The 25,129-nt window shown below is 42.6% G+C and overlaps 1 protein-coding gene across 10 annotated transcripts in view; it reads left to right on the plus strand.

Moving 5' to 3' along the window:
• The window catches only part of LOC137369021 (soluble lamin-associated protein of 75 kDa-like), a 310,867-nt gene extending 286,777 nt beyond the window's left edge, over positions 1-24,090 (plus strand). For all 10 annotated transcript variants that reach the window (XM_068029510.1, XM_068029516.1, XM_068029518.1 and 7 more), the window contains 8 exons: positions 3,778-3,906; positions 5,200-5,333; positions 6,419-6,473; positions 7,715-7,865; positions 10,693-10,840; positions 12,448-13,107; positions 14,915-15,487; positions 22,152-24,090. In XM_068029510.1, the coding sequence (XP_067885611.1) occupies positions 3,778-3,906; positions 5,200-5,333; positions 6,419-6,473; positions 7,715-7,865; positions 10,693-10,840; positions 12,448-13,107; positions 14,915-15,487; positions 22,152-22,187 (1,886 nt within the window). In that variant the 3' untranslated portion in view covers positions 22,188-24,090. The remainder of the gene's footprint in view (positions 1-3,777; positions 3,907-5,199; positions 5,334-6,418; positions 6,474-7,714; positions 7,866-10,692; positions 10,841-12,447; positions 13,108-14,914; positions 15,488-22,151) is intronic.
• Positions 24,091-25,129: the final 1,039 nt, after the last annotated feature.

The following is a 25,129-nucleotide window of genomic DNA, read 5'->3' on the forward strand; positions in this document are numbered from 1 at the left end:
CCATCTCCCGTTGACATTAAGCAGCATTACCATCAAAGAATCTCCACCATTGGCATCCTAGGGGTTACCATTGACCAGAAACTTAACTGGACCAGCCATAGTGTTACGATCCTGTTTGGGACTGTTAACTTTTCAAACACACAGTTATTTCTGAAAGAATTATGTCACAAGGTTTCACGTATTCAACAAAAACTTTACTGTACAAGAGTTAAACAAAGCAAAATACTACTAACCACACTACAATTTGAAAACGCACATTTTAAACTTAAAATCTTAACAGCACATGAAGACGTATACTTGATACTCTAAATCACAACAGAACACTCCTATTCGATTGTTACTTCCACCCCATGAATTTCCCTATGTGTTACAGGATCTTGGCAGTTTATTCACTTCTCCTGGGACCTTTTTTTTTTCATTCATTCGTGGGATGTGGGCTAGGCCAGCCTTTATTGCCCATCCCTAATTGCCCTTGAGAAGGTGGTGGTGAGCTGCCTTCTTGAACCACTGCCGTCCATGTGGTGTAGGTACACCCACAGTGCTGTTAGGAAGGGAGCTGCAAGATCTTGACCCAGAGACAGTGAAGGAACGGCGATGTAGTTCCAAGTTAGGATGGTGTGTGGCTTGGAGGGGAACTTGCAGGTGGTGGTGTTCCCAAACACCTACTTCCCTTGATGTTCTAGATGGTAGAGGTCATAGGTTTGGAAGGTGCTGTCAAAGGAGCCTTGGTGAGTTGCTGTAGTGCATCCTGTATATGGTACACGGTGCTGCCACTGTGCGTTGGTGGTGAAGGGAGTGAATGTTGAAGGTGGTGGATGGGGTGCCAATCAAGTGGGCTGTTTTGTCCTGGCTGGTGTCGAGCTTCTCGAGTGTTGTTGGAGCTGCACCCATCCAGGCAAGTGGAGAGTATTCCATCACTCTCCTGACTTGTGCCTTGTAGATCATGGACAGGCTTTGGGGAGACACGAGTGAGTTACTGGCTGCAGAATTTATAGCCTGTGACCTGCTCTTGTAGCCACAGTATTTATGTGGCTGGTCCAGTTCAGTTTCTGGTCAATGGTAGCCCCTAGGATGTTGATAGTGGGGGATTCAGTGATGGTAATGCCATTGAACATCAAGGGGAGATGGTTAGATTCTCTATTGTTTGAAATGGTCATTGCCTGGCACGTGTGTGGTGCAAATGTTACTTGCCACTGATCAACCCAAGCCTGCATATTGTCCTGGTCTTGCTGCATCTGGACTCGGGCTGCTTCAGTATCTGAGGAGTCGTGAATGATGCTGAACACTGTGCAATCATCAGTGAACATCCTCACTTCTGACCTTATGATGGAGGGAAGATCATTGATGAAGCAGCTGAAGATGGTTGGGCCGAGGACACTACCCTGAGGGAGCTCCTGGGAATGAGATGATTGGCCTCCAACAACCACAACCATGTTCCTTTGTGCTAGGGATGACTCCAACCAGCGGAGCGTTTTCCCCCTGATTTCCATTGACTCCAGTTTTCCTAGAGCTTCTTGATGCCATACTCGGTCAAATGCTGCCTTGATGTCGAGGGCAGTCACTCTCACCTCACCTCTTGAGTTCAGCTCTTTTGTCCATGTTTGAACCAAGGCTGTAATGAGGTCAGGAACTGTGGCCCTGGAGGAACCCAAACTGAGCGTCAGTGAGCAGTTTATTGCTGAGCAGGTGCCACTTGATAGCAGTGTTGAAGACCCCTTCCATCACTTTGCTGATGATCGAGAGTTGACTGATGGGGCGGTAATTGGCCGGGTTGGATTTGTCCTGCTTTTTGTGGTCAGGACATACATTGACAATTTTCCACGTTGCCGGGTAGATGCCAGTTTTATAGTTGTACTGGAACAGTTTGGCTTGGGGCGTGGCTAATTCTGGGGTACAGGTTGTCAATACTATTGTTGAAATGTTGTCAGGGTCCCTAGCCTTTAGTATCCAGTGTCTTCAGCTGTTTCTTGATATCACATGGATTGGCTGAAAGCTGTCATATGTGATGCTGGGGACTTCAGAAAGAGGCCAAGATGGATCATCCACTCAACACTTCTGGCTGAAGATGGATGCAAATGCTTCAGCCTCGTCTTTTGACCAATCCAAAGGAGTACCATGACTCTTAGGAGTTCACTTCAAATTCTTTAATTTCTTAGCTATCTTCTGAGGTATCAGATCTCCTAGATCTGGATTTCCCAGCTCGAGCACAGACCTACCTCAAAACAGATTCCCATTGGCCTCTTTGCTCCTGAGTCCAGCTGACTTCCAAAAGCCAACTTCTTGTCCGAAGCCAGCTGCTTTTCCAAAGACTAATTGACTGACTGTGTCTGCAAGCACGCAGATCAAAAACCCAACAGGCATCCCCTGCATCATCTATCCCCATAGCAATTTGGTACACATGGATGTCCCAGATAGCAACTTAAACTAATTACTTCCAAATCCAAATCTCTTTGATCTGAGACATTGTATGAATAATTTTAAACCCTTGACTGATACACCGTCTCCCATTGTGTAGGGTCTTTACACTTCCCGATATGACCTTACTAAATAAACATGGGCTACCCTTTGATTTGTAACCACCCTAGATTTGTTTGCCAGCTTCTCAAACCAGGTGTTTTCATTTGTCTTGCACTAAAAAAAAAATCAATTCTCAAATTAAAAGTTACCTCTAGAAAATGAATACAAACCATGAACCTAGTGATTGTAATAAGGTATAAATACTGTGGCTATGAGCAGGTCAGGAGCTGGGAATTCTGCAGAGTAATTCCCGTACTGATTCCCCAGTGCATGTGCATCATCTACAAGGCACAAGTCAGGAGTGTGATGAAATGCACTGCACTTCCCTGGATGTGTGCAGCTCCAACAACACTCAAGAAGCACGACACCATCCAGGACAAACCAGCCCACCTGTTTGGTACTCCATCCGCCACCTTTAAAGAGTCAATCCCTCCACCATCATTTACAAGATGCACAGCAGCAACTTGCCAAGCCTCCCTCGACAACACCTTCCAAACCTGCAACCTCTACCACCTAGAAGAACAAGGGCAGCAGACGCATGGGAACACCACCACCTGCAAGGTCCCCTCCAAGGCACAAACCATCTTGAATTGGAACTATATCACTATTCCTTCGCTGTCACTGGATCAAAATCCTGGAACTCCCTTCCTAACAGCACTGTGGGTGTACCTACACCCCAAGGACTACAGCAGTTTAAGAAGGCAGCTCACCACTATGTTCTCGAGGACAATTTGGGATGGGCAGTAAATGCTGGCCTTGCCAGCGACACTCACCTCCCATGCATGAATAAAATAAAAATTATATAACACGTTTTAACATAGTAAAATGGCCTTTAACAGGAACATTGAAGATATTCAGGAGTGTTTTAAAGGAGAAGAGAGAGGTTTAGGGAGGGAATTCCAGAGTTTATGGCCTTGATGGCTGTAGGTACAGCTACCAAAGGTGGGGTAAAGGAAATTGGGAATGCCAGAGAAATCTTGGAGGGTCATAGAGCTGACAGAGGTTACAGAGAATGGGAGAGGCAGAGTTGCTGATGGATTTGAAAATGAGGTCGCGAATTTTAAATTTGAGGTGTTATTGGACCAGGAGCCTGTGTTCAGTGAGAACAGGAGAGATGGATTAATTACATGTATCTTTAGTATTACATTAGTTTGATAACTGAGGCAACTCTGATGCGTGAGCTGCTGTTAAAACAAGCTGACCAATACCATTCTTGGCCTCATTGTAGTCCAATTCTTACTCGACTCTTCATTTCTTCAGTTTGTAGGAAGTACTTGAACAATTATCCTGATGACCACAGCCTTCTCTGGGAGGTTGAAGGTGTGGGACACCCGTTCCAGCGAGTTTGTATTGCAGACAGATTGCTGACACAGATCTCGCCTATAAAAGGTAATGCAGCAAACTCTGACTGAAACTGCCAAAGTCTTGGCGCCTCATTCCACCTAATCTGAAGCCTACGATTGTTGTCTCTCTCTCGCTCTCTCACTCCCGCTCCCCCTTGCGCACTCTTGCTTTCCCATTCTCCCCATGTTAAAGTTAAATGTGTTTGTGAATTTAAAAAAAAAATCTATGCTTTGACATATCTATTCGTAACACATTGGGCATTTTGCATGAAAGGTTGATTTCTGCAACTTAAATACTCAGTTCCTGTCAGAAATGAGCTGTGCAGGAAGACTGCTGCGATTCTCACAATTGCTGAGCTTGATAACCATTTGCTACAACAACAGCTTTATTTATATAGCACCTTTAATGTAATAAAATATCCCAAGGTGCTTTGCAGGAGCATTTTAAAGGAAAATTGGACACCGAGCCACATGAGGTGGTATTAGGGCAGATGGTGGGTGTCTGGAATTCACTGCTACAGGAATGGTGGTGGAGGCAGAAACCCTCAGTTCTTTTAAAAGGTACCTGGACAGGCACCTGAAGTGCTGTAACTGGCAAGACTATGGACCAGGTGCTGAAAGATGGAATTAGACTAGGCGGCTAGTTTTTTTTTTCCGGCCGACATGGACACGACCGGCTGAATGGCTCCTTCTGTGCCATAATTTTTCTATGGTTCTATGGCCAGAAGCTTGGTTGGATTTAGTGTAGTACCCTGCATGAGCTGGATGTCTTGTTTATTCATGCATATCTACCTCTGTGGATGACTGTTCTTGATGAATACAGGAATCTGTGTATAAGTAGAAATACCAAGGCAGTTAATGTTTATTGGAACAACAAGCTTAGAGGGTGGAGGAGGTGAAATGTGAGCAAATTACTCCCCACTTACAAATTCTAGGCACACTTCTGAACCATTTTCTAATGTTAAGGAGCAAGTAAGAAAACCCTGCTTTGCCTGCTCTTGAAATGGGTGCAGATTTATGTCCTTTTATTTAAAAGAAAAATACACCTAAGAAATGTGGAGTCGTGCATGATAGGAGTACAAATCAGGGAATCAGACATGGGGGTTAATGTGGCCCATGCATGTTTCTCCTGAGTTTCAAACTATTGATTTTAATGGCTGGATAATTGTAAACACCACAAACCAGTATGCTGAACCCTGATGATCAATGCTGCACTGGGAGCACAGTCTAGCAACCTTGGGACTAAGGGTCTGTTTTCTTTCTTACTGCATACAAAATGTGTGATGCTAATTTTCTGTGGTGTATGTTGTCAATCTGGTATTTTTGTGTTGCCCTCAAGGTATGGATATATCACATGCTGATGAACATGGAGCAGGAAGAGGAAGGTCTTCATCGCTGGACTTACCAGAGAGTGAAACTGGAAAGCAGCTGTTTGACAAAGTGGAGAAGCAGCCAAATATGACGGAGCTGTCTGTAGGTCTCATCGTACCATGTTCCTCTTTGTACAGAATGGCTGGCATAGGGAAGGGGGTGAGAGTCTAGAATGATGGGAACCTAAGGAAATGGAGGTTGTTCTGTAGGCAGCAAGCTGCTGTCATTAGTATCTCGAAGTGAAGCTTGTTTCGTGAATGGAGTTGATTATCAGTGCACTACTGACCATATATTGAGAGGATTAAACTTACATTTTTGTTCCTGTTGTAACGTAATGCTCTTGAGAAATGTTTCTCACTTTTGTTAGCATTTCTCTATTTCCACTTCTTTAAAAAAAACTTAATTTTGAAAAAAAAACTATGCAATTTTTTTACTTGTGGAAATGAAAGTTCGGAATAACTTCTCAACGAGTAACCCAATTATTTATTCAGTCACCTAAGAAAATAGTATGTAGTGGTTCATAGCTTGAAGCAGAATTATGTACATGCAAAATAAAGGCAGAAAATTCTGCAAATTTACTGTTGTCCATCATCAACTGTGACACAAGAATGTTTTTTGAGGAACTAGTTAGTTATGAGGATAGCTTTGGGCATGTTTAGAAGTGCCAGTGCCTTTTGAAAGGTTCTAAGGTAATAACAAATGATCCACTGGGGTATTCAAGAACAGAGTTCCTGAGGTGCGTTAAGTCGGCAACACAATCAGCAGTGGTGTGATTAGGCGAAAACTTTGAGAAGTGATTCACGTTAACTGCCGCTTCAATAACTATAGGATGGTAGTTGGAAAGATAAAAGAGATCTTTATTTGGGAAAAGGTAAACATAAGCAAATCTCCAAAGTGGACTGAAAGAAAGAGTTTGAAGAGCTGAATAGGATGGGGGTGTGCGTGGAGGCACAGTTCTTGAAGGTATGGGGAGGGAATCCATGTAGACTAGAACTCTTACTGAATTCAGAGAGCTGAGGATCTCATTGGTCTTGCAGGGATAGGATTGTTCTCTCTTCAAAGCTATTCTGATGGAAGGATGTTATTTTCCTCTTTTTAATGAGAGGGAACATAAAATGGAAAAGTTGTGATATTATGAGAATTACTGGGCTACGAGTGAGGTTGATGGCGTAACATTATTTTTTCAGACGGAATTGCATGCTCGCCGAGAGCTGCCAGGTGCCTCCTCAGTCCTTTCTGAAGGTAAGCTGATGTGCCAGTCCATTTTGCAAATTGCCTATCTGCTGCTGAGCACTGCCTAATAATAAAAAAAAAACTTTGCTTCAGTTCTAAGATTTATTTGGTGGGGAGGGACCAGTGAGTGTTGTCATTTTACGTAATGTGGCAGCGTTCAAGATATGGACAAGTTCTGTGGTCGCTGAAGGGGGGTGTTTCAGCAAATGATATTAAGTTCTTGCAGGGGCGTGTTATTAAAATTTCAGATTGCTTAAAGAATGCAATAGCAGATCATAATCTAAAGAAGTGTATGTATTGGCACTGGATGGGAAGTTTTATTGCTAAAAAACATAGTACCAGTGCATAGTACCTTTGAAGGCAATAGTACAGGCATTGAAGACCGTGTTTGCTGTTTATAGCCCCACCTACAGGCGTAACTGATAAATTTGGGCACTTTTATAATGCATTTTCCCATTGTGATGGTCAGACATGGAACTCGTCAATGCATTTTGAAATGGAATATCGTGAAACTCTGATTTTTAATATGCAATAGATATTCCAGCTTGAACTGTATTTTTGTCTCATAGTTGTCCACCCATTCCAAGTTCCTTTCATCATGACTGCGCCCTTCAATCCCCTTCCCAATCAACTCTGGACCACTTGCATACTCTTCCTGGCTCCCTTGGTGGCATTGTTAATGGCTCCCTTTGCCTGTTGCAGAGATTCTCGCTCACTCGCTCTCTTGCTCTCTCCCCCTTTGAAAAACGCCATCATCACCACCGTTCCTTCCAAACATCCAACCCAAGATCTATCCATTCTCCAATGTGCTATCTGTCCTCTTCTTCATCTCTTATGTCTTCAAATATGTTGTTATCCCCTGGCTCTGTACCCATTTGTCTCAAAACGCAGCATCCCTCCAGTTTTGCTCAGAATGGGAAAAATTCACCCTGCATTAAGTTGCTCCTGAGGTTGGAGTTGAGATAGCTTAAAGACAGTTTAATTGGCACTGAGCTGCCGAGAAGAAAGAGCTTTCCTATTTCCCAGCACTAATGTGTCAGACCATGATGAGCACACAGTGTTCAAAAAAACAACCTTTATTTATTGGTGTGCTACTGAAATGAAATAAGATGGTTTTTAAACATATTTCCTCCTTTAGGTACACCATTAACTTTTTGTTATTTGTGGGCTGTTGCATATGTATCATCTCTGTGCTTTTGAAACTCTTAACTCAAGACCTCCCATGTTCCAACAAAATGTTTTGTTTTCAGAGCTAACAAGACCACCCGTTCCTAAGCGGGGAAGAATCAGCCAATCCAAGCGTTCCAGACTGGGAAAGTGTCGTGTTGAGTCAGCACAAAAGCGTTTGAATAATGAAGAGGAGGCGATTGTGCAAGCAGTGCCTAAGGATCAGTTAAACAGGTAATTGCACCCATTGTATGCAGCTCGACTAGTTTAAATAAGGACTACGTGCCTGATATTTTCTATCTCCCTTCAGTACCACTAATCAACACTGATATGTTTGTAAAGTGACTCCTGACAACACAGCCAAGCACCAACATCATCAGTGCATTCCCAGCTGCGCACATGTGCAGAACAGTTTCTGCCAGTGTGCTGCTGCGCATGCTCAGCTTACGTCAGCACCTGGCTTGCGCATGCGCTCTAAAACGTCGTCGCATGCTGGAATGGGACCGCTCGCTCCAGGCCTCGCCCTTCCCCCGCTCAGCCGTTCGCTCCAGGCCGTGTCGCTTCCATCTTCGGCCACTTGCTCCTGCCCTCGCCCTCCCCCCAATCGACCGCTTGCTCCCGGCCTCGTCGCTTTCCCCTTTGGCCGATCGCTCCCTACTGCGCCACCCAAAGAAGCGGCGGGGGGGGGGGGGGGGGGGAACGAGCTGCTGAAGCGACAAGGTGGGGGGAGTGAGCAGCTGAGGGGTGACAGGGTGACACAAGAGCCTGTGGCCAAGAAGAGTGAAGCAACGGGGCTTGGAGCGAGTGGCCAAGATGGGGAAGCAGTGAGGGTGGGAGCGAGTGGCCGAGGTGGGAGAAGCAGCGAGCAGACAGGCATGGGAGAGAGCGGCAAAGAGAAGTTCGATGGCTTCTATCTGATTTATAGCCCAGAATCCATTTGCACTGCTGTAATTGTGCAAGAGGATAAGCCACTTAAAACTATTTCCAAAACCAATATGTTAGAATAATAAGCATCATACAAACCGCGAATTGAAAGATGCCTTACAATGAGATTATTTGGTTATGTATTAGCGCAGGTACTGTTGGGAGTGGGATGGAGTAGGTGATCACAGCCACTGTGGGGATTTGGGTTTAAGGCTGTGTTTATTTTTTTGTGACAAATTGAGCAGCGCCATCTTTATTCCTGGCAGCTGCCAGAGATGTCTTAGTCTGTGACGTTTCGGTGAATGAGGCTGCACTTGTGCATGTGCAAGTACTGCGCCACCTAGTGGTTGTGTTGTCAGCAAACACAACCATATGTTTATAATAAAAGCAAAATACTGCGGATGCTGGAAATCTGAAACAAAAACAAGAAATGCTGGAACCACTCAGCAGGTCTGGCAGCATCTGTGGAAAGAGAAGCAGAGTTAACGTTTCGGGTCAGCGACCCTTCTTCGGAACTGAAAGTTCCAACATATTTACTTATTGTATCTCTGACCTAGACTTTTGAGTTTAAACTGGAGAATAACGTTCAAATTTTAAATTTTAAAAATGCAGACAATCAAGTGCTGGTTCAGCTATGTGCTGATAATTGGTACTAAATTTGTGCTGACAGAAATGCCTTTTTTAACATTGTAATTTTTTTAAACGGAAAATCTTAACCAGTTAGAGTAAAATCAGTTGGAAACTAAATAATATCCACCCAACGTTTTTTTTTTTGCTGCTCTCCAGTTTGATCCTTTTTCTCTGGTTTCCCCCTTGCGGCTTCCATGTGGATGTGTGAAATATGTTCAAGGCATTTTCTAGTCCATTGTACCACCTGGCCATTCTTCATCTATCATCCTAGCCAATGAGACATTTGATGTCTGGAATGGGGCCATCTGCGGAAACCAGTGTAGTCCACAAGCACCCTCTTTTTTTTCACCAACAAGCTGTTGGGGTGATCAGGAGTGTGAACTCTGGCCAATGTGTTTTTTCCCTGTAGTAGAGGGCTCCTGGCACTGGGCCGAAAAGGCAGGGCAAACCCCACCTCGACCTTCTTGCGTTCCCCTGGAGCGATCCTCCGTTGTATTGCTGCCTAAATGTTTGCATCCCCTCCATCCCTTTAAAGACGGGGATCCCGCCTCCAAGAGCTGCCAGCCAATCACAAGGCTGGAACACCGGACCTCAGTTAAGTGAGGCGGTCGCCGGGGCCAGTGTGGAAGGTTCTGGCGAGGGGGTTGGGAGAGTGAGTGTGGAGCCCAGGGGAGAGAGGACCATGGAGTTGTAGTTTTTGCCATTGGGGGTCCTTCATGGGCCACAGATTACCCACGAAGGAGGGCCCCCCCCCCCCACCCTCCCAACACGTCCACTGCCAGGAGGGCACCCTCCCCATGTGGCAGAGGCACCCCTGTCACTGGTTAGATCCCAGTGGCGGGAAGATGCCCTTAAATGGCTGTTAATAGGCCACTTAAGGACCTCAGTTGGCCTTTGGGCGGGAAGGCCGTCATTAGCCTCTCCGCCCCCGGAAAAATCTCTTGGTGATGGGGTGGTGACAGGCCCTCTGTGATTCTGTGGAGCTCCCCTTTAGGGGCCCATAAAATCCAATCCTATGTTTCCGCAGTACCCAAGCTGGTTACTTAAATCGAAAACCAAAAATACTGGAAATATTCAGCAAATCAGGCATTATCTATGAAGCAAGGAAAAATACTGAAGCTTCAGCACAGTTCTTTATCACATCGCCTATTGATTTAAAACTGTTTGAATCCTTTACAAAAAATGTAGAGTTCTTTGTTTTCCTTTCTCTCTTCCTTGGACCCTCAAATAAATGCAATGTGAGATACAATTCTTCTCTGATGGTTTATCTGAGAATGGTGCATTTTCCCCCTCAGGTATATATAGCGTCAGAGAGTTATTATACTCCATTATTGCTTGAAATTTCAAGTCATCAGCATTGCCCTAGGCCTCTCTTGTATCTCTAGTTGCTGCCAATGAAAATGCTAGCTTAGTTGATATCTATAGCTGTGTAATATGCTTAAAAAAAATGCTAAAGCAACTGGTTTTACCATCTATCTCTCACAAGAAAAATGTGTATGTCTTATAGTTCTGAAGCCAGGGCAGGTGGAAATGAAGATGCTCCACAAACAATTGCAAATCAGGAGAAGTTCGCAATTCCAGAGGATCCTGCAGAAGTAACAGCGAGTGATATTGTGTTGTGTCACATTGAAGTTCTGGAACAGGATGGTGATGAGGTAATTCGTGCATTTTGCAGAGGGTGGAGAATGTGTGGAACAGACAGTTCAGGGTGGAGTTGCATTTTTTTTTGTCAAAGGTATTGAGGAATATAAGGCAAAGAGCATAGTATGGCACTTTTTGAATGGTGGGATCAGCTAGATGTTCTGCAACCATATTTTCCATTCTTGTACTTTTTCCGTGTTCCTCTTTAAGTATGAAGTAAGAATGTCCTTATAAATCTGCCAGAGAGGTAGTAGGTCTGATTTTCATCTACATGGTTGAGAACTGATGTGAACGCTATCAGAATGAGAAAATTCTAAAATGCTCAATTTTTCATTTGAAGTAATTATTCACCAGCCTAAGCCTGGATGGGTCTAAGAAGCATACTGGTGGGAATTTAAGTAAAATTTAAAGGGATGAGGCCAATTACAGAAGCATCACAATAGGGGGCAACAGTTCTTTGGAGATCCCCAAAAAAAGCATTTCAATCCATTATCAAACTTTTGCCAAATGGCAGCAAACTACAAAGGGATGGGCAAAAATGAAGGGAAAGGAAGTGCAAGTGCGTAGGCAAGTAACAGAACAGCCCACCTCCTATATTGGTGCTGCCTGACCGCTCATCCCCTGCACACCTGGTTTCCTGGATGTGAATGTGCACACAGGATGTTCCTGCTACTTATCCATATTTTTATTAAGCTTCTATCTATTTTGGACAGGATCTTCCAATGTCCACTCCAACGCTGACTGCAAATGTTGAGAGAACGCAGAACTGACAAGAGGCCAGTCATGAATGATCTCCGCTGAGTTTAAAACTGTTATGCTCCATCTCCATCTGTTTCTAGGACATGATGGAGTCTAAAATGGCCCCAGTAAATCTGTAGATTTGATGCAAACAAACCCTATTGGATTAACAAGCACCTGCAGACACAAACCGTAAAAGGCTGCATGTCTATTAGAAAGTTACTTTATGGTTCCTCTGATGGCATTGCCAGTATGGAACAGGGTCCAACAGACCAGTAAACACTCAGCTTCAATTCTAAGTATATGCTGTTTCTGGTACAGTTAACCGTAACAGCCTGAGCTAGAAGAGGGAGAAAATTCATTCATGGTTGCCACCGAACTAGAAATTATGTTGGGGGAGAACAGATTGGCTCAGTTATGATGCCCACTTTGTTAAATAGCCTGCTTACACACATTTGTGAATGGGGTGACGCCAGCTGGTATCTGTAGATCTCTACCCTGGTACAAGTTAGAACCTTTAGGAAGGACTGGGAAATGGCCCTACAAAAACGTTTTAAATTATCAAAAATTGGAACTCATTTGTAGTAATCATCTGGACTGCTGTTTTAGTGAAGGTCTTCTAGTTTATATGCTAGAAGTTCCTATCATTCTGCCCCTTTGGATGAAGTTCAGACTCTTGTCCATCATAGAAATGCTTTCAAGTATCCACCTGCTTGTGCTGGTAACTTTTCATCATTCAGATGCAATGAATGAGAAATGAAACCAAATGAGTTTGTCTAAATAGGTGAACAAACTTGTAATCTTCATTCAGCAAACTAATATTTCTGTGGTGAACTTACAAAAAAGTGAACTAATCTGTTATCTATCATTGTTTTAAACTTAGGATCAGGAATCTTCATCTGAGACAATTCCAGAACCAGTGAACTGTGAAATGACAGATCAGGTTGCTCAGGACTCGACCAAGGCTACAGAGGAGATTCCTGAGGACTCGACCAAGGCTGAGGAGGGGATGGCTCAGGAGGAGATTCCCGAGGATTTGACCAAGGCTGAGGAGGAGATTCCCGAGGATTCGACCAAGGCTGAGGAAGAGATTGCTGAGGAGGAGATTCCTGAGGATTCGACCAAGGCTGAGGAAGAGATTGCTGAGGAGGAGTTGCTCGAGGACACAACCAAGGCTGAAGCGGAGGATCTCGAGGACTTGGCCAAGGCTGAGGATCCCGAGGACTCTGCCAAGGCTGAGGCAGAGATTCCCCAGAACTCGGCTGAGGCAGAGATTCCCCAGGACTCAGCCAAGGCTGAGGCAGAGATTCCTCAGGAGTCATCAAACATTGAGGTTATTGCAGATTTGACTAAGGCTGAGGAGGAGATTGCTGTAGATGCAATGAGGGATGAGGAAGGAATCGTTCTGGATGCAATAAAAGTGGATGAGGAAGTGAATGAATCTGCTAATGGAGCACCTCCTGAACAGTTAGAGAACGAGCCTATAGAACTCCGATCTGAAGAAGGATTGGAGGATCATAATGAAGGCAACATGGTGGAAAAGGTATTGTTTAAAATCCCTTCATTTCTCTTTCCTATCTCCATTTGGATTCACAAATTAACTCCAGCCTCGGATGAATGAGTGGAACAGAAGATTTTGACCCTGTCTCAACTGTTATGTAGATGGATTGAAAGGAGGCATGGTTACTGTATCAAGTCTGTGGGTGTTGACTTTTATTTCCCCCAGGTATGATGGTCTAATGCAATTCTCTAAATACTCATGCTGCACAGTGGAAAGTCTCGTCCACCTATCTTCGCTCTTCAAGCTATGATCCCAAGTTAATTTTCAGTATAACCCCTTAAAAGATTTTTAAATCAATAGCCTGTACCCATGTTCGAGTAGAACATATGACTATTATAGACCTTTCGGTTCGTTCAATATCTTCAAAATACAAGTAAGTAAGCAGTGCAGCCATTTCTTCAACCAAGATATATAATAACTATCACGATTCACTTCAGTAACACCGAAGAGTCTGTCTTGGTTTGTAAACCTGTGTTAGGTGGTTGAAGGAAAAGACAACTTTAGTAACATCTAATATAGTAGTCATCTGTAGACCATCCCTAGTGTTTTACTTGTCTTTGCATTTAGGGTGCGAATGTTCTAGATTTCCGCTACCCTCTATGTGGAACAGGTGCTTCCTTATTGTCGTACCTAAGTGGCCTAGTTGTAAAGTTAAGCATACGTCCCATTGGTCTGGATCCCCACATTGGAGGAAATAATTTCTTTATCTACCCTATTGTGGAAGCTTTAGAGAGGGTGCAGAGGAGATTTACCAGGATGCTGCCTGGACTGGAGGGCATGTCCTGCGAAGAAAGGTTGAGGGAGCTAGGGCTTTTCTCATTGGAGCGAAGAAGGATGAGAGGTGACTTGATAGAGGGGTACAAGATGATGAGAGGCATAGAGTGGATAGCCAGAGACTTTTTCCCAGGGTGGAAACGGCTATCACCAGGGGGCATAATTTTAAGGTGATTGGAGGAAGGTTTCGGGGAGATGTCAGAGGTAGGTTCTTTACACAGAGAGTGGTGGGTGCGTGGAATGCACTGCCAGCAGTGGTACTAGAAGCAGATACATTAGGGACATTTAAGCGACTCTTGGATAGGTACATGGATGATAGTAGTATGAAGGGTATGTAGGTAGTTTGATCCTAGAGTAGGTTAAAGGTTCAGCACAACATCGTGGGCCGAAGGGCCTGTACTGTGCTGTACTGTTCTATGTTCTATTAAAATCTTTTTATAATTTTAAGGACTTTGATTACATCATCACCTCAACCTTCTAAACTCAAGGACATGCAAATCAAGTTTATGTAACCTGTCCTCATACTTCAGCCCTTTACGGCCTGGTATCACTGGTGGATCTGCATTGCACTGCCTCCAAAGCCTTTCCTGAGGTTTGGTGCCCAAAACTGAATGCAGTTCTCCAGATGGGAGCTAACCATGGCTCTGTACAACTGAAGCATTATATCCTTACCTAATCTCCTTAGATAAAGGCCAAATTTCATTACATTTTGTACCTGTGTATGATCTATGCACAGTCACTCAAATCACTTGCTCCCCCACAGCTACTGGTCTCGGCATACAAAATTTAACAGCAGCAGAAGCCAGTCTTCATGGGGGCAGGATTCTAAATATTGCTCCATATATCTTTATACAGAATATAGCAAAATGAAGTTTTGAAAAGCTAGAGGATAGGCTATTATATGCAATTGTTTTGATTCTAATCTGAATACATTCAGAATCAATTTGTGTCTTAAGTGCCCCTATTAATTGGCAATAGCCACATTGCTAAGACTGGTTTTATTTTTTCTGTGCAGGATGCAGCGCTTGAAGAGGAAAATGCTGAAGATGTTCCGACACAGAATGAAGGCAAAGAGTCTGAACTAGTACAGGGTCTAGCAGTTAACAGCAGTCCTTCCAACCACCATGCACCTTCTCCAAATAAGGCTGCATTAGCTGAAAGCAGGGAATTGCCTGATGTACAAGCTAATGAAAAGCCATCTGATAACGGCCATGTCTCAGTTAATGAGGAAGTATTTCAACACTCTGCTTTGGAGGGTGAGGGCATTTCTGCTGATTTATCGAAGACTGCTTCAGCACAACATGAAAGTGAGCCAGGGGAGTCAAATGCCCCAATAGATCTCAGTCTAGGCCCCTTACTTGTGATTGAACTTGAGGATGTTTCACTGAAGCAGGCTTCTACTGTACAGCCATCCGGAGATGAAACAAAAGAGTCTGATGATCTGAAAGATCAGTCGTCACCCGCTGTGGTTGAGAAGGCTGCTGACAGCAGCTCGGAAGAGATGGAAATGGAAGTACCGGTTGTGGACAGGAGAAATCTGAGAAGGAAAGTCAAGGGAAACAAAGGACCTCCCAAGAAACGAAGCAAGGTAGCAGCTTAAGTCCACGTTACACCATACGTGTGTAACTAATTATAGTCCACTGTGTTACAGGAGATCCAAAATGACAGAAATGGTGTTTGCTGAAAATTGAACCTAGTCAGTATTTGAGGCACTGAATTTAAGAGTATTGCTCTAGCCACAGTGCTGTATTGTGCTAGCTTGACAATGCAAGCCCCATTTTCCTGTATTCCATTAACAGACACTAGCATTTATCAATCACAACACTATTAAATAAAAAATATAATTCTAATGCAGATTTTTGGCTGTTGTATCTTCCACAGGTTTCAAAAAAAGAACAGTCCTTATCTGTGAGGAGATTGTTTTATAAACATCAGCTGATTAATTTTGGAATGTTAACTATAGAACACAGTGATCCGATAAATGTATGACAGGAGAGTGACTCAAAACCGATTTAACAGCAACTGGGTTGTAGCTTGTGTGTTTAATTTTGAGATTGTTTTAACATTTTCTCTTGGCAGTAATCTTTTTGGTACTGTACCGAACTGCAAAAACGTAGGCTGTTACTGACAACCTTCATCATCATCACAACGTTTCAGTTTTACTTCAGTGCTTAAGTTTGGTAATTCAAAGAACAACCTCTGTGTTGCTAGCCTGCTTAATGCATCAGAAGTAATAGGATTAGACCAGGCCTTCTAGTACAGTTCTGTATCTACTGCTATTTCAAACAGGGATGTTTCAGCGCTTAGATATTCTGACCTTTCCACTTGTAGTAAATAGTGTTTGCTTTTAGGTACTATATATCTAATGAATGTCTTTATTCTAGTATAGAATCACAGCATGGAGGAGGCAGGCAATTGTCAGGGATTTCAGACTTTTGACTAATAGACAAAACCTGCTCAATGACCAGATTTGTTTCCAAGAGATTTTTTTGATCTAACAAATTCACGACGTTGGGCACGATTTTTACTGATGGAAATCAGTGCTGCAGATGCTTAAAACTTCTATGTTCTGAAATGCAATGCTGAGAATGTCTTTTTTAGTCAAACTCTACAGATTTTTTTTATGGAAGCACAACCACTGAGTCACAGAATTCTTACTTTTTACTTTGTTATAAGAAGAAAGCTTTTGTGGAGTCTGTTTAGTGCAATGAAACACTAATAATTTAAAATAAAGCAGATTGATGCAAACTTGTTTTAACTAGAGCTGCCGACCTTTCCCTACATTACTATTTCACACTGCTCGAAGGGTGGTTAATGAGTTCACGTGCACCCCTTTGTGGTTGCGTTTTCCGATCTGTTATGGTTTTAAGCCGCAGTTTAAGAACACAGCTCAACACTGTCCTAATGTCTGCTTTTTATTTATGTTAGTCAGAAAATGCACAACTATTCAAATGTGTCTACTTTTATAATTTCACAGTACTAGATTTATTGTCATTCATTTTAACAGGGACTCTAGGGAGGAAATGTTGAAATCTTTTAGTACATTCTGCTATTTGAGTAGATAATCTTTATGTATTTAGTAATTAACATTGGTACTAGAATGTTAGTTTTTTTTGTATGATGCATAGTTTTTACAGTGAATGTCTGTCGTAATAAAAGAATTTTGTTTTTTCTTGCTGGATGTTGTCAAATTGTGCTGATTTGCTGACCTAAAGCAAGCTTTCATTGAGTCATAAGTATTCGCCTGAATTGGATGAATGTCCCAATTGTCAAATCTGCCCAGCAATATTTAATTAATCCTATTGTTGCATTGCCTCACAAAAATCCTCTTTACGTCTGCCACACTGCTTATGAGAGACTATTTCCTGATTTATTTTTAGCAAACATATAGGATAATTTGGAAGAGAATTGTACATGAGAATATTCCTTGATTTCTATATTATCCTAAGCTAGAAAAAAGGTCTAGTGCATCATTCATAGCAATTTAAATCCCTTCAGGGCTTCACCCCTTCCTGTCTCTAACTGCTTCCAGCTCGACAACCCTGTCTTTTATTTTCTTCCACCACCCCTCCCCCCTCTTCAAAGCTGTGTTCTTTGGAGTCTGGCCTCCTATGGATTTCCACCCCACCCCATTATTGGAAGCTGTACACTCTGGAATTCCCTCCCTAAATCTCTCCATCTCTTAAGACCCTCCTTTTAAACGTACCTCCTCCTGTCTGCCTGATAGCTCAGTGGCCATTTTTGTCCTGTGTGAAGCTCCCCTCATAGCCTATGTTTGGATTGTTCTGGAGCGTGGATATTGCAGTTGGTGTAAGTGGTGCTTAATTAGGTCAGTACCACTCTCACTTATCAGTAAGGATAGGGATTAAAATTCTACATCAGAGATAGAACCATAGAAAAATTACGGCAAAGGGGGCCATTCAGCCTGTCGTGTCCGTGCCGACCGAGAAGGAAAAAAAATAGAAACTAGCCACCTAATCTAATCCAACCTTCCAGCATCTGGTCCTTAGCCTTGCAGCTTGTTCATGATGAGTTCATTCTATGTAATAATCTAAGCTGACACTTCAATGGACTACTGAACGGGTGCTGCATTCAGAAGTACTGTCCTTCAAAGAACATTAAATATACCGTGACAACTGTTTGAAGAGGAGGGATTTCTGACCAGCATTCTTCTCTCAATCAATACCATCGAGAATAGATTAACTAAACATTGATCCTGTGTGTAGCACTGCGTTTAATACAGAATGGTTGCAGGGTTTGCCCAACAGTCATTGTATGCCAGTGTTCTTTGTGTTAAGAATCTTGATGTGAAAATTGCAAGTATTATAGTCTACTTCCATTGAGTACAGCCAATGCTGAACATTGAGGTAAATTTCCTCAGGACTACTTCCACTCTGGCAGCGCAACGTCAGGGCAAACCCTCTTTATTATTCATAATGCTCTGAGTTTACTGTCGTCCTATCCTCCCTTACTCTATCGCTCTGTGTAAACTCCCCAACCTATATTCACTGCCACCACCTTGATCTTGCTGTCACAAGTGGCCTTGCTATGCCTGTCGTATCAATTGTAGCTCACTTGCTTGTATCACTCTCCACCCACATTTTACCTTCCCCTCCCAACCTTACTTTCTTTTGTGTCTGCCCTGGAAATAACTCTCTCAATTGACTTACAACTGCATTTTCAAAATCTCAGTTGTTTAGCCTATGGCCCTCCATTCATGACATTTCTGCAGCTACTGATCTGTTCAATCACACCATCGCCTCCACCTTGTATGTCACAGTCACCACTAAAACTATTACTGTCTCTCACCCTGGCTGCTTCCTCAAGTTCAAGGGGGACGGCCTTAAATGGATGTGGCAGATAACTAGTTTAATCATTCACTGCCAGATCTGGCTGGACTACATAAAGCACTTCTGATGAAAGGTCACTGATCTAAAACGTTAACTCTGCTTCTGTCTCCACAGATGCTGCCAGACCTGCTGAGTATTTCCAGCACTTGCTGTTTTTATTACATAAAGCACTTAGCGGGTCCCACTGTCCTCTCCTAAAGCTTCTCACTATTGCAGGATCATCCTGGAATGCAAAGATAATTCCGGCTTCTTTACTGCAAACAGTCTTCTTCAACCCCTCTCCCCTATCTGTTTTGCCCTCCTGTCCAACAAGTAGAAAAAACATAGAAAGTTTATAGCACAGAACGCGGCCACTTGGCTATCGGCTCTGTGCCAGCCGAGAAACGAGCCAACCTGCCTAATCCCACTTTCCATCATTTCATCCATTGCCCTGCAGGTTACAGCAATTAAGGTGCACATCCAAGCACCTTTTTAAATGAGTTGAGGGTTTCTGCCTCTACTACCCTTTCAGCCAGTGAGGTTCAGACCCCAACCACCCTCTTTGTCACCTAGATTGAATTCATCTGAGCAGCTGCCATTGCCACTCCCTTCCACCAGCCCAAACTTCCTCCAAGGTTCCCCCAACCACCCCTGCCCTAGCTCTGAATTTGCACTGTTTTCTAGTTTCTCTCTTATCTTACCTCTTTAGAGCTCATCTTGTCCATAAGACCCACCTCCTGCTTTCTCGACCCTATTTCTACTATGATGCTGCCCAACCAACTTCCTTTCCCAGCTCCCATGCTCGCTGATATTAACAGTTCTCACCCTTCAGGTACTGCTCCTCCTCTTACAAATCTGCCATCACCCCTCTCAAAAAAACAACTCCGGCCCCACCATAATCGTGAACGACTGTCCCATTTGCGACCTCCCATTCCTCTTAAGTCCTTGAGCGTCTCATCTCCCAAATCCATGACTATCATTTCTGAAACTCTGAACCCCACCCATTGCCACAATACTGAAACTGCGCTTAAAGCCATAAATGACATTCTATGTGACTGTGACCAAGATAAACTATTCCTTCTTGTCCTTCTCAATCTGTCTGCAGCCTTTGACATGGTTGACCACACCATCCTCCTCCAACGCCTCTCCATCGTTGTCCAGCTAAGTGTGATTGCACTCGCCTGGTTCTATTCTTCTCTATCTAATCATAGCCAGAGAATTACCTGTAATGGCTTCTCTTCCTGCTCTTGTACCATTACCTCTGGTATCCCCTCAAACATCTAGCTTGGGGCCCCCTCCTATTTCTTATCTTCACGGTGCCCCTTGGCAACATCTTTCAATAGAAGTCCATTTTCACATGTGCACTGACACCACCAGCTCCACCTCACTGCCACTCCATTCCCTTGCCACTGACTCCATCCCTTTCCTTGGCAACTATCCAAGGCTGTACCAGACTGTTTTGCAATCGTGGTGCCATCATCCAAAAGCACAGTATTAGTGTTCACATGTATGCTGACTTTGCTCATCTCTAACTCACCAACGCTGCTCTTGACTCATCGACTGTTGTTAAATTATCAGCCATCCAGTACTGGATGAGCAGAAATAGTCTCCAATTAAACATAGGAAAGACTGAAGCCATTGTTTTCAGTCCCTGCTCCAAACTCTCTTTCCTAGTTAGACTCCATCTGTCCCCCTTCCGACAGTATGAAATTAAGCCAGTCTGATTGCAACTTTGGTGCCACATTTGACCCCGAGATGAGCTTCCAACCTCTTATTTGTACCATTACTAAGACCACCTATTTCCACCTCTGTAACATCGTTCAACTTTGCCCACCTCAGCTCATCTGCTGAAACCCTCATGGTTGCCTTCGTTACCTCTAGACTTGACTATTCCAATGCACTCCTGCCTGTTCTCCCACATTCTACTCTCAAACTTAGGCAACAAGAATTTTTGGATGACCATGTCTTAACTCACACTAAGTCCCATTCACCAATCCCCCTGTGCTCGCTGACCCACACTGGCTCCAGGCCAAGCAACATCTTGTTTTCAAAATTCTCATCCTGGTTTTCAAATCCCTCTATATCTCTAATCTTCTCCAGCTCCACAACCCTCCTGGATATCGGCAGTCCTCTATTTTTTGCCTCTTGTGCATGCCTGATTTTAAGTGCTCCACCTTTGGTGGCAGCACCTTCGATTCCCTGGGCCCCAAGCTCTGGAATACCCTCCCTCCACCTTGAAACCTACCTCTTTGACCAAGCTTTTGGGCACCCGACCTAATATTTCCTTCTGTGGTTCGATGTCAAACTTTGTTTTATAATGCTCCTTTTGAAGCACCTTTTGTTACATTTTATTATGTTAAAGACACTATATCTATACAACTTGTCGTTGATGTCATATTTGACCCCAAGATGAGCTTCCAACCACATATTCACACCATTTCTAAGACCAACTATTTCCAACTTTGTAACATCGCCCAGTTTTGACCCTGCCTTGGCTCACATGCTGCTGAAACCCTCCTCCATGGCTTTATTACCTCTGAACTTGACTATTCCAATACACTCCTGGTCTCCCACGCTCTACCCTCAGTAAACTTGAATTCATCCAAAACTACTGCCTGTATCCTAACTCGCACGAAGTCCCGTCCATCCATGTGTTCTCTGACCTACACTGGCTCCCAGTTAAGCAAGAGTAATTTTAAAATTCTCATCCTCGTTTTCAAATCGCTTCATGGCCTCGCCCCTTCCCATCTCCAATCTCACCCAGCCCCACAACCCTCATATCTGTGCTTCTCTAATTCTGGCTTCTTGAGCATCTGATTTTAATTGCTCCACTATTGGTGGCTATGCCTTTAGCTACCAAGGCTTTAAGCTCTGGCATTCCCTCCCTACGCCTCTCCACTTCTCAACCTTGCTTTCCTCCTTTAAGACACTCCTTAAAAATACCTTTGACCAAGCTTTTGGTTATCTGCCCAAATACATCCTTATCTGGCTGTCAAATTTTGCTTTATAATGTTCCTGGGTGAAGCACCTTTGGGCGTTTTATTACATTAAACACGCTATATAATTAAAAGTGGAGTGCATGCACAGGGTTTCCACCAAATTTCTAGGAGAGATCCTACAGAAATTCCCAGCATATGACTTCAACGTCCTAATAAGATTTTAACACTGGTCATATACTCATTCTATAATAATCCTAAATAGTAGAACCAAGACATCAACTCTTATAATTTCCTGCTGTAATAGGGTAGATTTTCAGAGTCAAGTGGGGACTCAAAACATTGTGTACTTGCATTGTGTGTTTGTGATTTTCTGATCAGCATTCAGCAGTCCAGATACTTCCCTAATTGCAGATTCAGAAAATCTGTCCTCATCCAGTATGATCTATTCAAAGGTTTAATTATAGCTTATTTTGTCTCCTTATAGGTTCGCCACAATCGTGCATCCACCAGAACACGATGAAAGGAATTCATTTAACAGCTTTGAAAATCTTTAATGCATTTTCTGTTACTGAGGTGAGAAGTTGACGGCTGTTGGAAAAAGCCATACTAAAATCTCTGCTTTGAATGGAATAGGGGACTAAAACTTGATTAAAGAATCTGGGGTAGAGTTTCAGCTAAGCTCACCCAAACGATTGCAAAGGATTAAGGAATTGCAAGCACCAGTTTGATCTAACAGATCAAGATTCCATGATCTTTTGCACTGAATTATTTAACATTGTCCAGTAAGTACACCTCACCCACAAGACTAGCCATGTCCTCAGACCAAATTAATCATAGTGCCAAGTTTCCAATAATTGCGCCTGTCTGCCGGCCATTGATGAGGCCCTCAATTTTATGCTTTTTGGTGCAAGGACACTAAAGTATTTTTTTTAAAAAGAAAGCTAAACTGACTACACCAATGAAACTATTAAATGGTTCTGTATAGTTTAAATTTTCAAATATTTAAAATTGTGTTACAGGTGGTAGGATAGATGCTTACTAAAAATGCTTGTTTTATGTCATAATATGGCTGAAATGGATTTAATAAAACTGCACTGGGTTACCACTCAAAGGAATATTTTTTAAATGGAAGGAAACAAAGTGCAAAAAATGCTGCCCAACAGTATTGGTTCATGGGAGATTTTACATTCTATGATATGCAAATAAGGGAGCAGATAATTGTGGAAAAATTAAATTCAGAAAACTAGCGCAATCTTTCAGATTGCTGATTAGAACCAAAGCGGAAACTCTACCTCTGTTTTTAAAAATGCAAGAGGCCCTTTGTTTGTTTTTTCATTTCATATCAGATTTTAATTTTCCTTCATTCTATTTTAGTTACTCCGATAACTGCACCTGTGTTACAGTTCTTTTATGAAGCAGGCACTTGGCTCTCAGAAGAATCTTGCTTCTAAATCGATACTTCTTAAAATGCTCCTTATTACAATCAGGAACTAAAGGGGTGAGACTCCTTGGGTGGAAACAGAGCCAGTGTTGCAGACCATCCATGCAGTTACAAGCTGTAGCACAGGGTTGAGTTATTAGGGCAAGACTCCTTTCTTTTGCAGCTAACTTCTTCCTTTCCCTATTCTTCCTGCAGCTGACATGCACACATTCTCACCTGAGACAGCATTGGGCAACCTAATCTGTAGCATCTGCAAATTCACGTGAAACCAAATACAAAAGCAGCCTAAGACAGCATTTTTTGAGTCTTCCCCAAGCATTAGACAAATGCCAGCAGAGGCACAAGCCCATCTAACCACTGGTAAAAGTATTAGTACTCCAGCACACTGCCAAAGCTGCACAAGCCAATATCCTACTACTCTAGCAGAGTATATCACACGCCCAGAATTTTAAATGCTTAAGGCATGTCAAGCTAGTAGCCAGTCTCAAAAAAAAGTCACAAATGCTTTGATTTATTCTCTGAAAATTAAATACATAACTACTTAATTACAAGTTCAGATATACTACTGTCAAGCAAATCAATTTTTGTATCTGAAAACAATTCTATATAATAATCCAATACCTATATTAATCTTACAGTGATGCACTGATTTCTTCAGAATCTAAGTCATTGTGTAATGACTGTTTTGGACAAAATATGTCCTGAACAGATTCTATAATCAAGTTTGCTAGGTCTTTGGGAAATATCTAATCAAACAGCTACTCCTGGTATATGCAGTGACCTTTCTAACCAAGCAGGTCTGAGTGTCAGACACCCTATGATACAGGACTTCTTATCCCATGAGTGACAGAACTATTCAGGCCAATACTTTGACAGTTTACACGTGAAAATAGACCAAATTAGTACCAAGTCTGTAGTGGCTCATGAAGATCTGAAAACTTGGTGTTTTGCAGCTGTACCATTTATGGCAAAATCAAAATAAATGTTCAAATTAACATGGTTTCATTATCTCCTTATGTCCAATGAATTATGTCTTCAATCTAATGATCAATTAGCCCTGCTGAATATTGATGAACTGAAAAGGGACTGATGCAGCTCTTTAGAAACGAATGGTGTCCAATCACTATTTGGCTATCCAGTGTTAACAACTTAACAGAATTTGATCATATAAATTGAGGGGTTGGGACTGCTCTTACAGTAGTCAGCACATTGGTAAATTATTCTCATCTCCAATCTAAGAAAATGCAAAAAGAGCAGTTTAATTCATTATCTGTTAGATTGAGTGATTGGCTAAGGTTAACAATCTCTTCGTGATCAAGATGTTCAATGAAGATAGCAATTCAAATAGAATCAAAACACAACAAAATAACTACAAGACTTCCACATATATTCCATAAGACTCATTCAGAATGCCTTGACAAAACTTCGCACGTCACTTTTATACCAGAGTACTGGCCCTGAACATCAATAATTTCCTGGAAACTGGAAAGAGACCAGGAAAATTAACTTCGCTTTGACATCATTCCACTTAAGCATTAACTTTTTATAAAAAAAAGTATTAAAGCTAGAATCTTCCCTCTCCTAAATACAGCTATTTCGACATCTGACAGGTTACAAATGATAGATAATTTATTCCAAAAAAAAATTCTTCATTTGCCACTGTGTAGCCAACATAGGTAGCATTAGACAAATGGGAGTTTGACAAGGGCAGCAACTCAAAACAAAAAACTGATTGTTAAGTGACTCTATAGCAGTTCAGCTCAAGAACATTTAAATTGGTTTCAAAGACATGGAACACAAAGCTGCAGATAAAATTGCTTATTTTAGAAGCTGAGTGTCTAATTGCTTCAGATGAAATTTAATGCATCGCACATATTCCTGCCCCTAAAGGGGGCAGGAAGTCTGTAGCATTTGATCATATCTGTAGGATGTACCAATACAGTTCACAGCCAATGAATTACTTTTGAAATTAGGTCGCTTATGTGGGAAAACACAGCAGCAAGTCCTACAACAATAATGAG

This window comes from Heterodontus francisci, chromosome 4 (genome assembly GCF_036365525.1).
Source record: "Heterodontus francisci isolate sHetFra1 chromosome 4, sHetFra1.hap1, whole genome shotgun sequence".
Lineage (NCBI taxonomy): Eukaryota > Metazoa > Chordata > Chondrichthyes > Heterodontiformes > Heterodontidae > Heterodontus > Heterodontus francisci.